Source organism: Mauremys reevesii, unplaced genomic scaffold (assembly GCF_016161935.1).
Source record: "Mauremys reevesii isolate NIE-2019 unplaced genomic scaffold, ASM1616193v1 Contig8, whole genome shotgun sequence".
Taxonomy (NCBI): Eukaryota; Metazoa; Chordata; order Testudines; family Geoemydidae; genus Mauremys; species Mauremys reevesii.
The window spans coordinates 1,117,370-1,133,949 of NW_024100895.1; the positions used below are offsets into that span (position 1 = coordinate 1,117,370).

The following is a 16,580-nucleotide window of genomic DNA, read 5'->3' on the forward strand; positions in this document are numbered from 1 at the left end:
CAAAAGCCACGTCCCACATCGGTCACTGGTTGCACATTTTGCTTGTGCGACCCACCGGTCGGCATGTGTGTGTGTGCATGGGTGTGTGTGTGTGCACAGGTGTGTGTGCATAGGTGTGTGCGTGCGCACATGCACCTCCCGCTCTGTGCCCGGTGCCCAGTGGCCTTGTCTTCAGCTGCCTGAGTGTGCCGAGAGCCTGAGCCCGTCACTGGGGGGAGGGGGCTGAGCCCGTCCTGGGGTTGGGGGAGCTGAGCCCATTGCGGGGATGATTTCCCTCCGTGGGGCGGCTCTGAACCCAGCAGCAGCATTTTCTGCCCTGCCCGGAGCGGCTGCGCTTCCCACCGCCCGGCAGAGGCGGGTCGGGGGGCGGGTCCATGTCCCCCCCCCCCCATCCCGGGGCCTCTACCCGCCCCGCCCCCCCGGGGGTTGGGCTTCCGGGGTCAGCGCCGCGGCTGCGTCCGCGCCCGGCCCGCTGCTGCTCCCGGCCCGGGCGGGGGAGCCGGGGCCGCGCTGCGCTGGAGCCGCCCCTGGGCCGGCAGCGCCGAGCTCCGCCGGGGAGGGCTGCTGCGCCGGGCCGGCAGGTGCGGGAGGAGCCGGGCCGGGCCGGGCGGGGCGCTGCGGGACCGCGGGCGGGGGGCGGTGTGAGGGGCAGGAGGGGATGGGGGGCTGGAAGGGGGGAGGGCAGGAGGGGATGGGGGGCAGTGCGGGAGGGGCCGAGCCAGGCGCTGCAGGACCGCGGTGGGGGCTGGAAGGGGCGGGAGGAAGTGGGGGGGGGGCGCTGACCCCCATCCAGCCATGGGGCAGGAGCAGCCCCGGGCAGGGGGGTGACTAAGATCCGAACATCCCGCAGCCCCCCCGGTCCTCCCAGAGCCCCCCCCCGCATCCCCCCACCCCACCCTGGGTGTCTGTAGTGGGGACAGTGAGACCCCAGGGACTGTGGTACCCCCTGGGGTGGTATCCCCCTCCCTGCCCCCCAGGCAGCCCCACGGGCCCATCCCACCCAGGAGCCTGCCCCCCAGTCAGCCCCACGGGCCCATCCCGCCCAGGTTCCTGCCCCCTCCCTGCCCCCCAGTCAGCCCCACGGGCCCATCCCACCCGGTATGCTGCCCCTGGGTCAGCCCCACAGGCCCATCCCGCCTGGTATCCTGCCCCCTGGGTCAGCCCCACGGGCCCATCCCGCCCGGTATCCTGCCCTCTCCCTGCCCCCCAGTCAGCCCCACGGGTCCATCCTGCCCAGTATCCTGCCCCCCGGTCAGGCCCCGTCCCCCGGAGCAGGCCGGGGCTGGGTTCAAATCATGGGCCGTTCCCTGTAGCAGATATTCTCCTGCCGCGTCCCCAGCCCTGATCTCGCCTGTCCCGGGCCCCGAGCAGGATTTCTCATCCCTGGGCCGGACGCTCTCCCGGATGGAGCGAGGGGCAGAGCCGGGGGTCCCGGGTCCCCGGGGCGCTGAGGAGACCCCGAGAGACGCCTGCACAGGTGAGGAGTCGCTTAAACCAGGAGTGGGTGGATCGGCTTATGTGGCTGCATCTTGCAGGAGGTCAGACTAGATGATCATAATGGTCCCTTCTGATCTTGAATTCTATGATTCTATGAAACCGGCTCAGAAATCCCCCCCCTCCCCCCCGGCTTCCTGGGGCCTTTAAATCCTGGGCAGTAACAGAAGGGGCTTTACGGGCCCCCGCGCGTGTCCTGGTTTCACAACCTCCATTTTGTGTGTGTTCCTGGCTACTTAGAGTCTGTCTGTCCCTGGAGGCCTGTCGGTCTGTCTGCCCAGAGACCTCTGTCCCTGTCTGTCTGTCCCTGTCGGTGTGTCTGTCCATACACCTCTGTCCTGTCTGTGTGTCTGTCCCTGTCGGTCTGTCTGTCCCTGTCAGTCAGTCTGTCTGTCTGTCCAGAGACCTCTGTCCTGTCTGTGTGTCTGTCCCTGGATGCTGTTTTCAGGCCTAGAAGCGCTGGGATCAGGCCCCACAGCCAGCCCGGGCTGGGTCCTGACTACACCCCCGCGTCCGTCTGTCCCTCTGCCCCCCAGCCCCGGGGCTGCCTCGGCTGCTGCTCAGAGCTTGCCCAGCCGCAGCCGAGAGACGCCAGCCTGCCGGCCGCTCTGAATCCGACCGCTCGCTCTCTTTGCCCCCTTGGGAGGCGCTGAGCAGCAGCAGAGGCCCCGGGTCCATGTCTGCAGGCTCAGGAAGGCAGCACAGCGAGCTGGCTCAGACACTAGCGGTGGAATCCTGGGGGGGTTCCTGGCTCCGGATCCTCCCCGACCGGGCCCCGATTCCCCACGGCGAGGGGATAATTCCTGCGTTGAGCTCTCTGGTTTGTTCCCTTTTCCGAGCAGGGACGGCTCGGGTCTGAATCCCTCTCTCTGTCCCACGGGGTCCGGGGGGTTCACAGACAGACCTGGGACCGAGCCGAGAGCTTCGCTTCACCAAAGAAGGGAAACCCCCCATCTCCCCTGGGAACCCGCGAACTAGGGAGAAAACGACAGCACAGGAGGGAGTAAATGAGAGGACGGGACGTGGAGGCTGTGCCGAGCGCACGGCAGGGGCAGTCAGTGCCGGGTTACCCTGCGGCTGTGCGAGACCCCCCCCGTCAGAGTGAAAATACAGCTCAGCGGTTACTAAACCCTGCGGGGGCGGGGGGGGATGTTCCGCCCCGCAAGAACACTGACCGAGATCCTTTCCCCGCAGGCGATGGGCCGGCCAGCGAGGCCGAGGAGGGGGATCCCCAGCCAGCGGGGCCACACGGGATGGTACCGGGACGACCCCAGGAGAGTGATCTGCCCAGCCCAGGTGCCTGCAAGCGCCGGCGGGAAAACCCTGCTGGGGAGAGAGACGCGGACCCGGCTCCCCGCGGGGCAGGCGATGAGGGGCTGAACGAATCCACGATCCGGGCGGCGGGGACACCCCACAGCTCTGCCCCGGCTCCCTGCAGCTCTGCCCTGGTGCTGAACGAATCCATGATCCGGGCGGCGGGGACGCCCCACAGCTCTGCCCTGGCTCCCCGCGGGGCTGGCGAGGGGCTGAACGAATCCACAATCCAGCCGGTGGGGACACCCCGCAGCTCTGCCCCGGCTCCCCGCAGCTCTGCCCTGGCGCTGAATGAATCCACGATCCAGCCGGTGGGGACGCCCCACAGCTCTGCCCCGGCTCCCCGCGGGGCCGGCGAGGGGCTGAACGAATCCACGATCCGGCCGGCAGGGACGCCCCACAGCTCTGCCCTGGCTCCCCACGGGGCCGGCGAGGGGCTGATCGAATCCACGATCCGGCCGGCAGGGACGCCCCACAGCTGTGCCCCAGCGCCCCAGCCGGGGATCGGCGCCCCAGCGAGACCGGCCGGGCCCCCGGCCCCCGGGCGGCAGTACGCCTGTCCCGAGTGCGGCCGGGCCTTCGGGCAGAGCTCCCACCTGACGCAGCACCTGCGGATCCACACGGGCGAGCGGCCCTACGTCTGCCCCGACTGCGGCCGGGCCTTCAGCGCCAGCTCCAACTTCCTGGCGCACCGGCGCACCCACACGGGCGAGAAGCCCTACGACTGCTCCGTGTGCGGGCGCAGCTCGCGCCAGCTCCACCCTGCAGCGGCACCGGCGCCTGCACGCGGCGCGCCCCTACCGCTGCGGGCACTGCGGCCGCGCCTTCTCCCAGAGCTCCTCGCTGGCCAAGCACCGGCGCCTGCACACGGGCGAGCGCCCCTACCGCTGCGGCCAGTGCGGGGAGGCCTTCGCCGTGCAGTCGGGGCTGGCCGCCCACCGGAGCCGGCACACGGCGGCGCCCGCCGCCTGCCCGACTGCGGCAAGGGCTTCCGGCGCAGCTCCGACCTGGTGCAGCACCAGCGCGCCCACACCGGGGAGCGGCCCTTCCGCTGCGGCCAGTGCGGCGCCGGCTTCAACCTGGCCTCCACCCTGGTCAACCACCAGCGCAGCCACACCGGGGAGCGGCCCTACCGCTGCCAGCGCTGCGGGGCCAGCTTCGCCCGCAGCTCCACCCTGGCACGCCACCGGCGGAGCCACGGGCCCGAGGGCTCCGGGCGGCAGGAGGCAGAGCCCGGCCCCCAGAATCAGGGCTCCTGCCCCCTGCCCCAGCAGGGCCCCCTGGGTCACAGCTCAGAGCTCCTCTCTGGCCAGGACACCCTCACCCAGCAGGGCCCCCTGCGTCACGGGTCAGCTCCTGCCCCCCGGCAGCCCCCCACGGGTCACAGGTCAGAGCCTGCCCCCCGGGAACCCCCCACGGGTCATGGGTCAGCTCCTGCCCCCCGGCAGCCCCCCACGGGTCACGAGTCAGATCCTGCCCCCCCGGACCCCCCCCCGGGTCATGGGTCAGAGCCTGCCCCCCGGCAGCCCCCAACGGGTCACGAGTCAGATCCTGGCCCCCAGGAACCCCCCACGGGTCATGGGTCAGAGCCTGCCCCCCGGCAGCCCCCCACGGGTCACGAGTCAGATTCTGCCCCCCAGGAACCCCCCACGGGTCATGGGTCAGAGCCTGCCCCCCGGCAGCCCCCAACGGGTCACGAGTCAGATCCTGCCCCCCAGGAACCCCCCACGGGTCATGGGTCAGAGCCTGCCCCCCGGCAGCCCCCAGCGGGTCAGGGGTCAGAGCCTGCCCCCCATCAGGGTCCCCTGAGCCAGGGCCCCATGGGTCACAGGTCAGATCCTGCCCCGCAGCAGAACCCCCTGAGTCAGGGCACCATAGATCAGGGCCCGGCCCCCCAGCCGGGCACTCTGGGTCAGGGGTCAGAGCCTGCCCCCCAGGAGGCCCCCCCGGCTCGGCCCCCCACCCCCCAGCCGGGCGAGCGCCCCTACCCGTGCCTGGTGTGCGGGAAGCGGTTCTCCCGCAGCTCCAACCTGGTGGCCCACCAGCGGATCCACGCGGGCGACAAGCCCTTCCGGTGCCCGGAGTGCGGGCGCGGCTTCCTGCGCGGCTCCAACCTGCGGACGCACCGGCGCCTGCACACGGGCGAGCGCCCCTACCCCTGCCCCGAGTGTGGCAAGCGCTTCGGCGACACCTCCGTGCTGGTCAAGCACCAGCGCATCCACACGGGCGAGCGCCCGCACCGCTGCCCCGACTGCCCCCGCCGCTTCAGCCAGGCCTCGGACCTGGTGGCCCACCGGCGGGTGCACACGGGCGAGAAGCCCTACGTCTGCGCCGAGTGCGGGCGCGGCTTCAGCCGCAGCTCCAACCTGCTGACGCACCGGCGGCTGCACCGCGGCGAGCGCCCCTACCCCTGCCCCCAGTGCGGCAAGAGCTTCGGCCAGAGCTCCGACCTGCTGCAGCACCAGCGCACCCACACGGGCGAGCGCCCCTTCGCCTGCGCCCAGTGCGGCAAGGCCTTCAGCAAGGGCTCCACCCTCACCGGGCACCAGCGCATCCACACGGGCGAGCGGCCCTTCGCCTGCCCTGCCTGCTGCAAGCGCTTCCGGCACAGCTCCCACCTGACGGCCCACCTGCGGGTGCACGCGCGGGCGCGGCCGCTGTGAGCTGGAGCCCCGCCCTGCCCGGCCCTGCCCCCTGGCCCTGCCCCCCCGCTCCCACCTGCGGGTGCACGCCCCGGAGCGGCCGCTGTAAGCCGGAGCCCCCGGCCCTGCCCCCGGCTCTGCCCCCGGCCCTGCCCCCCGGCGCCCACCTGCGGGTGCATGCGCGGGCGCGGCCGCTGTGAGCCGGAGACCCCGGCTCTGCCCCCTCGCCCTGCCCCCCGGCTCTGCCCCGGCTCCCACCTGCGGGTGCACGCCCGGAGCGGCCGCTGTGAGCCGGAGCCCCTGGCTCTGCCCCGGCTCCCACCTGCGGGTGCACGCCCCAGCGCGGCCGCTGTGAGCTGGAGCCCCCCAGCCCTGCCCCCCGGCTCCCACCTGCGGGTGCATGCGCGGGCGCGGCCGCTGTGAGCCGGAGACCCCGGCTCTGCCCCCCGGCCCTGCCCCCCGGCTCCCACCTGCGGGTGCACGCGCGGGCGCGGCCGCTGTGAGCTGGAGACCCCGGCCCTGCCCCCCAGCCCTGCCCCCCGGCTCCCACCTGCGGGTGCAAACCCGGGCGCGGCCGCTGTGAGCCGAGCCCCGGCCCTGCCCCCTGGCCCTGCCCCCCGGCTCCCACCAGTGGGTGCAAACCCGGGCGCGGCCGCTGTGAGCCAGAGCCCCCGGCTCTGCCCCCGGCTCTGCCCCCGGCTGCAAAGGGAGTGGGGGCTGGTGGGGTAAAGCTGGGGGGGGCAGACAGCCTGGACCCGGTGCTATGAGGGGCGGGGCTGCCCTGAGTGTGCAGAGCCCAAACCCGGTGCTGCGAGGGGAGGGGGGGAGCTGCCCTGAGTGCGACAGACGCAGTGACGCTGCCTGAGTCTGCACAGAGCCTGAGCCTGTCGCTGGGGGGGGGGGAACTCCTGCCCCCCTGCTTGGCAGCAGGAACGTGGCTTTCCCTGTTCCCCTGGGGTGCCGCGGGGGGGCCCGGGGCGTGGGGCTCAGCGCTCGGCTGTGCTGAAGGGTCGCAGGGAGCGGCTGAGTGCGCAGGCCCCTGGGTGGCGATTCGCACCCAGCCCCACGGCAGCACGTTCCCCACCAGGGAGTCTGCGCAAAGGGGGGTTTCCAGCGGGGAGGGGGGATTCTGTTGATTTTCCCCCTTGTGTAAATAAATGTGATGTGCAGAATTCAGCTCCGGAGTCGGGCTCCTGACTGGTGAACATGGAGCCTGCCGGGGCAGGGAACGGGACACGGGGCCTGTCCCCTGGGGGGCGCCGGCTCCAGGGCAGGGACTGGCTGGCTCAGGGGGGCGGGAATGGGGCAGGGGCCTGGCCCCTCTGGGGGTCGCTGGCTCTGATCCGGCCCCGGGGCGGGGAATGGGGCCAGGGCCTGTCCCCTCGGGGGGTCGCTGGCTCTGATCCGGCCCCGGGGCGGGGAATGGGGCCAGGGCCTGTCCCCTCTGGGGGTCGCTGGCTCTGATCCGGCCATGGGGCAGGGGCCTGTCCCCTCGGGGGGTCGCTGGCTCTGATCCGGCCCCAGGGCAGGGAATGGGGCCAGGGCCTGTCCCCTCTGGGGTGCCGGTTCTGCGACTCCACCAGCCCCTGGGGCTTTGCTGCCGGGGGTTGTTTCCCCGCCGAGCCCTGGCGCTGGGGGAGGCACCGACACGGGTGACGATTACAACGGTTCTTTATGATCATATTGCAGCAGTGGCCCGGCCTCGGGTGCTCGGCGCTGCACGGCCAGCGAGGGAAAGGGGCCATTTCCCACGGCCCTTCGCTCCCTGCCTTGGCGTGCGGCCCTGGGTGGGGGGCGCGGGGGGGGACAGTGAACCGGGGGCTGGGGCAGAAATCAATTGACAATCAGTGGGGCCCCCAGGTTCTCAAGGGCCAGGCGACGTTTCCGACTCAGTTCACGTGTCCAGCCTTGGGTGGCCAGGAACCCAGGCGTCCGGGTGGAAAATCCGGCCTGGGGGGAAAACAAGGGAATGAGAGAAGGGGCCGGGGGGGGGGGGGAGGGAAAACCTGCTGGGGTCGGTAAAGGCATTAGCTGGGGGTCACCCCCCCCGAAACCTCCCTGGGGGGCGGGCGGGGCGGACGGGGAGCTGGGGAAGTCAGGGCTGCAGTACCCGCTGTGGCCACGGGGGGCGGACCTGCTCCCCCAGAAATCCCCAGGTGCGGAGCGGGGACTGTGATGGGGGGCGGGGGGCGCTGCACTTACCAGACCCATGGGATCAGCTGTCTTCGGGCACCTCTTCCTCTGGGGGAGGAGAAGGGGGGCAGGTAACTCAGTGCCTGGGGGTGGGGGGTGCATCTCCACCAGACCGGGGTCAAGGGGGTTTGCGGGGTGGGGGGATGCCCCAAGGGGGAAGGGGCCACGGGGGCTCCCAGGGCATGTCTCCCATGGGAAGGGGGTGCATGGGGGTGGGGCAGGGAAGTCCTGGGGTGGAGCCCCAGGGGGAGGGGGCCCCAGCAGGTGTAGCCCCAACAGGGAGGGGGCAGGGGGCTCCCGGAGGGGGTATCCCTGTGGGGGGGGCATATCCCCCTGGGGAGGGGCAGGGGGGAGGCCCCGGGGGCAGGGCGGGGGGCTCCCGGAGGGGGTATCCCTGTGGGGGGGAGACCCCGGGGGCATATCCCCCCCAGGACCCCACTCCCTGTCTGAGGGGGGCGCCGGGGGGTCTCTCACCTGAGGCCAGGCCCAGTCGGGACTGTCCCAGCTTCCAGCGAGCTGCAGCGACACAAGCGGTGGGGGGGGTCAGGAGACGAGTTGTGCCCGTTCTCAGCCCAGCTGCGCCCCCCGCCCGCCCGGCCCCACTCTTACCTCGCCTCCTGCACAGCAGCAGCGCCCCCGCCAGGCCGGCCAGGCCCCCCAGCACCCCCAGAGTCGCCCTGGCCACGGTCCAGGGGGAGACGCCCCCTCCGTACAACGGGCTCCTGGAGGCTGGGACAGAGCCATGGGGAGAACGGTTAGAAATTGGGGTGGGAGGCTCCTGGCAGCGGGGGTGCTGGCAGGGCTGTGGGGGCAAGGGGCAGTGGGGAGGGGCCTGGGGGGATCCCGGTGGCAGGGCTGTGGGAGAAGGGGTGCTGGGGGTCTCTGGGGGGATCCCAGTGACAGGGCTGTGGGGGGAAGGGGTGCTGGGGGGCACTGGGGATCCCGGTGGCACGGCAGTGGGGAAGGGGCGCTGGGGGTGCTGGGGATCCCAGTGGCAGGGCAGTGGGAAGGGGGCGCTGGGGGCACTGGGGATCCCAGTGGCAGGGCTGTGGGGAAGGGGTGCTGGGGGTCTCTGGGGAATCCCGGTGGCAGGGCTGTGGGGAAGGGTGCTGGGGGCTGCTGGGGATCCCGGTGGCAGGGCAGTGGGGAAGGGGTGCTGGGGGTGCTGGGGATCCCAGTGGCAGGGCAGTGGGGAAGGGGGCGCTGGGGGTCTCTGGGGATCCCAGTGGCAGGGCTGTGGGGAAGGGGGCGCTGAGGGGCACTGGGGGTCTCTTGGGGATCCCAGTGGCAGGGCTGTGGGGGGGCGCTGGGGGTCTCTGGGAATCCCGGTGGCAGGGCAGTGGGGAAGGGGCGCTGGGGGTGCTGGGGATCCCAGTGGCAGGGCAGTGGGGAAGGGGCGCTGGGGGTCTCTGGGGATCCCAGTGGCAGGGCAGTGGGGAAGGGGCGCTGGGGTCTCTGGGGATCCCAGTGGCAGGGCAGTGGGGGAAGGGGCGCTGGGGGTGCTGGGGATCCCAGTGGCAGGGCAGTGGGGAAGGGGCGCTGGGGGTCTCTGGGGATCCCAGTGGCAGGGCAGTGGGGAAGGGGTGCTGGGGGTCTCTGGGGATCCCAGTGGCTGGGCTGTGGGGGAGGGGGGCGCTGGGGGTCTCGGGGGGGATCCCAGGGGCAGGGCAGTGGGGGAAGGGGTCTCTGGTGGGTCTCTGGGGGGATCCCGGTGGCAGGGCAGTGGGGGAAGGGGGCGCTGGGGTGTCTGGGGATCCCGGTGGCAGGGCAGTGGGGAAGGGGCGCTGGGGGTCTCTGGGGATCCCAGTGGCAGGGCAGTGGGGAAGGGGGCGCTGGGGGTGCTGGGGATCCCAGTGGCAGGGCAGGGGGGGAAGGGGTTGCGGGGGGTCTCTGGGGGGATCCCTGTGGCAGGGCCGTGGGGGAAGGGGGCGCTGGGAGGTCTCTGGGGGGAGCCCGGTGGCAGGGCAGTGGGGGAAGGGGTGCTGGGGTTCTCTGGGGATCCCGGTGGCAGGGCAGTGGGGAAGGGGCGCTGGGGGTCTCTGGGGATCCCAGTGGCAGGGCAGTGGGAAGGGGGCGCTGGGGGTGCTGGGGATCCCAGTGGCAGGGCAGTGGGGAAGGGGTCGCTGGGGGTCTCTGGGATCCCAGTGGCAGGGCAGTGGGGCAAGGGGGCGCTGGGGGTCTCTGGGGATCCCGGTGGCAGGGCAGTGGGGAAGGGGGTGCTGGGGTTCTCTGGGGATCCCGGTGGCAGGGCAGTGGGGAAGGGGCGCTGGGGTCTCTGGGGGATCCCGGTGGCAGGGCTGTGGGGAAGGGGTGCTGGGGGCACTGGGGATCCCAGTGGCAGGGCAGTGGGGAAGGGGGCGCTGGGGGTGCTGTGGGGATCCCAGTGGCAGGGCAGTGGGGAAGGGGGCGCTGGGGGTGCTGGGGATCCGGTGGCAGGGCAGTGGGGAAGGGGCACTGGGGGTCTCTGGGGATCCCGGTGGCAGGGCAGTGGGGAAGGGGGCGCTGGGTGTCTCTGTGGGGATCCCAGTGGCAGGGCAGTGGGGAAGGGGCGCTGGGGGTGCTGGGGATCCCAGTGGCAGGGCAGTGGGGAAGGGGGCGCTGGGGGTCTCTGGGGATCCCAGTGGCAGGGCAGTGGGGAAGGGGCGCTGAGGGTCTCTGGGGATCCCAGTGGCAGGGCAGTGGGGAAGGGGCGCTGGGGGTCTCTGGGGATCCCAGTGGCAGGGCAGTGGGGAAGGGGTGCTGGGGGTCTCTGGGGATCCCGGTGGCAGGGCAGTGGGGAAGGGGCGCTGGGGTCTCTGGGGATCCCAGTGGCAGGGCAGTGGGGAAGGTGCTGGGGGTCTCTGGGGATCCCAGTGGCAGGGCAGTGGGGAAGGGGTGCTGGGGGCACTGGGGATCCCAGTGGCAGGGCAGTGGGGAAGGGGGCGCTGGGGTCTCTGGGGATCCCGGTGGCAGGGCAGTGGGGAAGGGGCGCTGGGGGTGCTGGGGATCCCAGTGGCAGGGCAGTGGGGAAGGGTCTCTGGTGGGTCTCTGGGGATCCCGGTGGCAGGGCAGTGGGAAGGGGGCGCTGGGGGTCTCTGGGGATCCCAGTGGCAGGGCAGTGGGGAAGGGGTGCTGGGGGTCTCTGGGGGGATCCCAGTGGCAGGGCAGTGGGGGACGGGGGCGCTGGTGGTCGCTGGGGGGCTCCCAGTGGCCGGGCTGTGGGGGCCGGGGCGCGGGGGGGCTCTGGGGGGATCCCAGTGGCAGGGCAGTGGGGGAAGGGGGTGCTGGGGGGTCTCTGGGGGGGCACTTACCCCACGCAGTCTCCAGCGGCGTCTCCAGGTCCCCGTGCCTGGCCTGGCACCGCACCCCCTGGGCCTCACCCTCGGGCACCCGCAGGCGGCTCTGGCGTTGGTAGCTCCCGTCCCCGCTGGGCAGCCCCGCGCCCGCCTCGGCCCCCGGCAGCGTCGCGTTCCCCCGCAGCCAGGACACCTCGATGTCCCGCGTGGGGAACCCCCAGGCCTGGCACCCCAGAGTCAGCCAGCCCGGGTGCCCGGGGGTTGGGCGGGACCAGGCCTGCAGCTGGGGGGCAGCTGGGGGGGAGAGACAGTGAGAGCCCTGCCCCCCGTCTGTGGGGTCACCCAGCCCCTGATCTGTGGGGTCAGCCAGCCCCCCATCTGTGGGGTCACCCATCCCCCTTTCCTTGGGGTCACCCGAGCCCCTGATTTGTGGGGTCACTCATCCCCCTTTCCTTGGGGTCACCCAGCCCTGGATCTGGGGGGGGTCACCCCAGGCCCCGATCTGTGGATCATCCCTCCCCCTTTGCTTGGGATCACTTCTGTCCCCAATCTGCGGGGTCACCCCAACCCCTGAGGTCACCCCCTCCTCCAAACCGTGGAGTCACCCCTCCTCCCAGCCCCCTAATCCATGGGGGGATGACCCCAGCCCAGGGAGGCCCCGTTCCATGGGGTGACTGCCCCCCCAGCCCCTGTTCCACGGGGTGACCCCTCCCCAGACCCCGTTCCACGGGGTTACAGCCCCGCCCCCCGGCCCCGTTCCACGGGGTGACCCCTCCCCAGACCCCATTCCATGGGGTGACCCCCTCCGGCCCCGGTCCACGGGGCGACTGCCCCCCCGGCCTCCATTCCATGGGGCGACCCTCCCCAGCCCCGTTCCATGGGGTTACAGCCCCGCCCCAGCCCGTTCCATGGGGTGCCAGCCCGCCCAGCCCCGTTCCATGGGGCGGCAGCTCCCCGGCCCCGTTCCACAGGGTGACCCTCCCAGCCCCGTTCCATGGGCGGCAGCCCGCCCCAGCCCCCTTCCATGGGGCAGCAGCCCCGCCCCAGCCCCGTTCCATGGGGTGGCAGCCCGCCCGGCCCCGTTCCATGGTGACCCCGGCCCCGTTCCATGGGGCGGCAGCCCGCCCGGCCCCGTTCCATGGGGCAGCAGCCCGCCCCGGCCCCGTTCCAAGGGGCGGCAGCCCCGCCCCAGCGCCGTTCCATGGGGCGGCTGCCCGCCCGGCCCCGTTCCATGGGGTGACCCGCCCCAGCCCCGTTTCATGGGGCGGCAGCCGCCCCAGCCCCGTTCCATGGGGCAGCAGCCCCGCCCGGCCCCGTTCCATGGGGTGCCAGCTCCGCCCCAGCCCCGTTCCATGGGGCGGCAGCCTCGCCCCAGCCCCGTTCCATGGGGCGGCAGCCCCGCCCCCGGCCCCGTTCCATGGGGTGACCCCTCCCCCAGCCCCGATCCATGGGGTGACTGCCCCCCCAGCCCCCGTTCCACGGGGTGACCCCCTGTGAAGAAGTAGGAAGCACAGACTGTCTGTGCGGGGGAGGGGAGAGCCAGAGGTTTAGGTGAGTGTCAGGAATTCAAACTGTGAGCTGAGCTTGGCCTGGGGGAGGGGAGGTGACACCTCTGGCCAGGGGAGACAAAGGAAGGAGTTGAAGGTGGGCTTGGAGAAGAGAGGGGAGCAGGGAGACCGAGCTCTGATCCCCGGGGGGGGGCTGTGAGGCCCCCCAAGATGGAGCTAACCGGGGGAATCTGGTTATCTGGGCCTGCAAGACCTGTGTTGGACTGTGTTCCTGTCGTCTAAATAAACCTTCTGCTTTACCGGATGGCTGAGAGTCCTGGTGAATCGTAGGGAGCACGGGGGTGAAGGACCTGGGTCCCCCACACTCCGTGACACCCCCCCTGGCCCCGTTCCATGGGGCGGCTGCCCCGCCCCCGGCCCCTACCTGCCCTCCTGGCCCAGGCGCGCCGGCTGCGCAGGAAGCGGCCCAGCCACTCCGGGCAGGTGTCCCCCAGGTACCGGTGCAGCCGCTCCCCGAACTCGGGCTGCGCGTCCCAGCGGCGCCGCGTGGGCTCGGCCCAGGGCAGAGCCGCCAGCCAGCGCCGGTTGCCCCGGTCGAACAGCACCAGGTCCTGCCCGTCGTAGCCGAACTGGTACCAGCCGCGGACCAGCCCCGGGCTCCGCTGCAGCCCAGCGCCCACTGCAGCGTGTGGCGGCCTGGGGCAGAGCCGGGGTCAGGCCACGGGGAGCCACACACCAGGCCATGGGCCACAGGGGATCGGGGGTCAGGGTGCTGGGGGTCTCGGGGCACGGGGGGACAGGGGGCAGGATCTGGGTGCTGGGGGGCTCGGGGCACGGGAGGCCGGGGGCAGGATCTGGGTGCTGGGGGGCTCGGGGCACTCAGAGGTTGGGGAGCCAGAGCTGGGAGCTCAGGGCACGGGGATCTGGGTGCTGGGGGCTCAGGGCACGGGGGCCGGGGGCTCAGGGCACGGGGCCGGGAGGATCTGGGTGCTGCGGGGCTCAGGGCACGGGAGGCCGGGGTAGGATCTGGGTGCTGGGGGCTCAGGGCACGGGGGCCAGGGGCAGGATCTGGGTGCTGGGGGCTCAGGGCACGGGGCCAGGGGAGGATCTGGGTGCTGGGGGCTCAGGGCACGGGGGGCCGGGGGAGGATCTGGGTGCTGGGGGCTCAGGGCACGGGGCCAGGGGAGGATCTGGGTGCTGGGGGCTCAGGGCACGGGGGGCCGGGAGAGGATCTGGGTGCTGGGGGCTCAGGGCACGGGGGCCGGGGAGGATCTGGGTGCTGGGGGCTCAGGGCATGGGGGTTGGGGACTCAGGGCATGGGGGTTGGGGGAGGATCTGGGTGCTGGGGGCTCAGGGCATGGGGGTTGGGGGAGGATCTGGGTGCTGGGGGCTCAGGGCTCGGGGGTTGGGGGCTCAGGGCATGGGGTTGGGGAGGATCTGGGTGCTGGGGCTCAGGGCTCGGGGTTGGGGGCTCAGGGCACGGGGGTTGGGGCAGGATCTGGGTGCTGGGGCTCAGGGCACGGGGGCCGGGGGAGGATCTGGGTGCTGGGGGCTCAGGGCTCGGGGGTTGGGGGCTCAGGGCACGGGGCTGGGGAGGATCTGGGTGCTGGGGGCTCAGGGCACGGGGGTTGGGGAGGATCTGGGTGCTGGGGGCTCAGGGCACGGGAGGCCGGGGGAGGATCTGGCTGCTGGGGGCTCAGGGGATGGGGGTTGGGGGCTCAGGGGATGGGGTTGGGGGCAGGATCTGGGTGCTGGGGCTCAGGGCACGGGAGGCCGGGGGAGGATCTGGCTGCTGGGGGCTCAGGGCACGAGGGGTTGGGGAGGATCTGGCTGCTGGGGGCTCAGGGGATGGGGGTTGGGGGCTCAGGGCACGGGGCCGGGGGAGGATCTGGGTGCTGGGGGCTCAGGGCACGGGGGTTGGGGGAGGATCTGGGTGCTGGGGGCTCAGGGGATGGGGTTGGGGGCTCAGGGCACGGGGTTGGGGAGGATCTGGGTGCTGGGGCTCAGGGCATGGGGTTGGGGAGGATCTGGGTGCTGGGGGCTCAGGGGATGGGGGTTGGGGGCTCAGGGCTCGGGGTTGGGGCGCAGGGCACGGGGCCGGGGCCGCTCACCCTGCGTCTCGTTGCTTCTCCGTTTGAGGTCTCCACGTTGCGCCGGAACCAGGCCTCCTTGGCGGCCGCGAGGCCCCTTGGCGCCAGTACTCGGGGCCCAGCCCCTCCCCCACCCAGGGCGGGGCGGGGACCGTTGCGCGGGCGGCACCGGCGTAGCCGTCGATTGGGGCCCCGTCCCGCAGCCCGGCCGCCCGAACTCCAGCAGCCCCGAGGCCTCGTGAGGTGCCCACGTAGTGATAGGCCAGGCTGTGGGGCCCGTCGGGGCTGCGCCGGTGGGAGAGGGGTGAGTCTGGGAGGACCCCACAACCCCACACCCCCTGCAGCCCAGTGCCCCCCGCTGCCCCCCTGCTGCCCCCTCCAGCCCAGTGCCCCCTGCTGCCCCCCGCCCCGTCCCCTGCAGCCCAGCCCAGCCCCTAGCGCCGCCCCGGGGCCATGGGGAGCCCTGACTGCCGGGCAGAGCCCCTGCTGCCCCCGCAGCCCAGCCCCTAGCGCCGCCCTGGGGCCATGGGAGCCCTGACTGCCCGGGCAGAGCCCCTGCTGCCCCTGCAGCCCAGCCCCTGGCGCCCTGGGGCCATGGGAGCCCTGGCTGCCCGGGCAGAGCCCCTGCTGCCCCCTGCAGCCCAGCCCCAGCGCCGCCCTGGGGCCATGGGAGCCCTGACTGCCCGGGCAGAGCCCCTGCTGCCCCCCAGCCCAGCCCCAGCGCCGCCCTGGGGCCATGGGAGCCCTGAGTGCCCGGGCAGAGCCCCGCTACCCCCTCCCGCAGCCCAGCCCCTAGTGCCGCCCTGGGGCCATGGGGAACCCCGACAGCCCGGGCAGAGCCCCCTGCTGCCCCCAGCCCAGCCCAGCCCCTAGTGCCGCCCCGGGGCCATGGGGAGCCCTGACTGCCCGGGCAGAGCCCCCTGCTGCCCCCCCCAGCCCAGCCCAGCCCCTAGTGCCGCCCTGGGGCCATGGGGCCAGCCCCGATTTCCTCCTGGGGTGAGGGTGCCCCCAGCCCCCCTCCCTGGAGCTCTCCCCTCCCCACACCCTGCTGTTCCGGCCCTGCCCCCCGGGTGCCGTTCACCCCCCGGGACCCACCTGGCTCAGCCAGGCCGAGTAGGAACCACAGCACCAGCCACACCAGCAGCAGGTGTTTCCGGGGCCCCATCCCCACGGCAGCAATCAGGGACCCAGGCGTCCGGGAGCAGGGCGGGGCAGGAGCCCCCAGCCGGGCGGGGGGATGAGGTGCGGGAGCTCGGCCCAGCAGGACCCAGCCGAGGTGCCAAGAGTGAAAATGAAAGTGGGTGACGGGCAGGGGAGGAGACTTGGCAGCACCGACCATTAACCCTGCCTGGGACCTAGGCCTGCTGCAGGGCCAGCGGGGGTCCCTGGGGCCTGGGCTGCAGGGGGGGGCCAGCGGGGGGCTCTGCCCGGGCAGTCGGGGCTCCCCATGGCCCCAGGGCGGCGCTAGGGGCTGGGCTGCGGGGGGGGCAGCAGGGGGCTCTGCCCGGGCAGTCAGGGCTCCCCATGGCCCCAGGGCGGCGCTAGGGGCAGGGCTGCACGGGGGCAGCAGGGGCTCTGCCGGGCAGTCAGGGCTCCCCATGGCCCCAGGGCGGCACTAGGGGCTGGGCTGCAGGGGGGGGGGCGGCAGGGGGCTCTGCCCGGGCAGTCAGGGCTCCCCATGGCCCCAGGGCCGTGCTGGGGTGGGGGCAGCGGGGGCAGCAGGGGCTCTGCCCGGGCAGTCAGGCTCCCATGGCCCCAGGGCGGCGCCAGGGGCTGGGCTGTGGGGAGCAGGGGCTCTGCCCGGGCAGTCAGGGCTCCCATGGCCCCAGGGCGGCGCTAGGGGCTGGGCTGCAGGGGGCAGCTGGGGGCTCTGCCGGGCAGTCCGGGCTCCCCATGGCCCCAGGGCGGCACTAGGGGCTGGGCTGCAGGGGGGGCAGCAGGGGGCTCTGCCCGGGCAGTCAGGGCTCCCCATGGCCCCAGGGCGGCGCTAGGGCTGGGCTGCAGGGGCAGCAGGGGCTCTGCCCGGGAGTCGGGGCTCCCCATGGCCCCAGGGCGGCGCTAGGG

At 73.2% G+C, this 16,580-nt stretch overlaps 1 protein-coding gene across 1 annotated transcript; it reads left to right on the top strand.

Moving 5' to 3' along the window:
- The first annotated feature begins 2,957 nt into the window (after positions 1-2,957).
- On the top strand, positions 2,958-5,485 carry LOC120394822 (endothelial zinc finger protein induced by tumor necrosis factor alpha-like). Its single transcript, XM_039518971.1, has one exon. It carries the CDS (start codon positions 2,958-2,960, stop codon positions 5,469-5,471), a length of 2,514 nt encoding a protein of 837 aa, XP_039374905.1. The 3' UTR covers positions 5,472-5,485.
- The last annotated feature ends 11,095 nt before the right edge of the window (positions 5,486-16,580 follow it).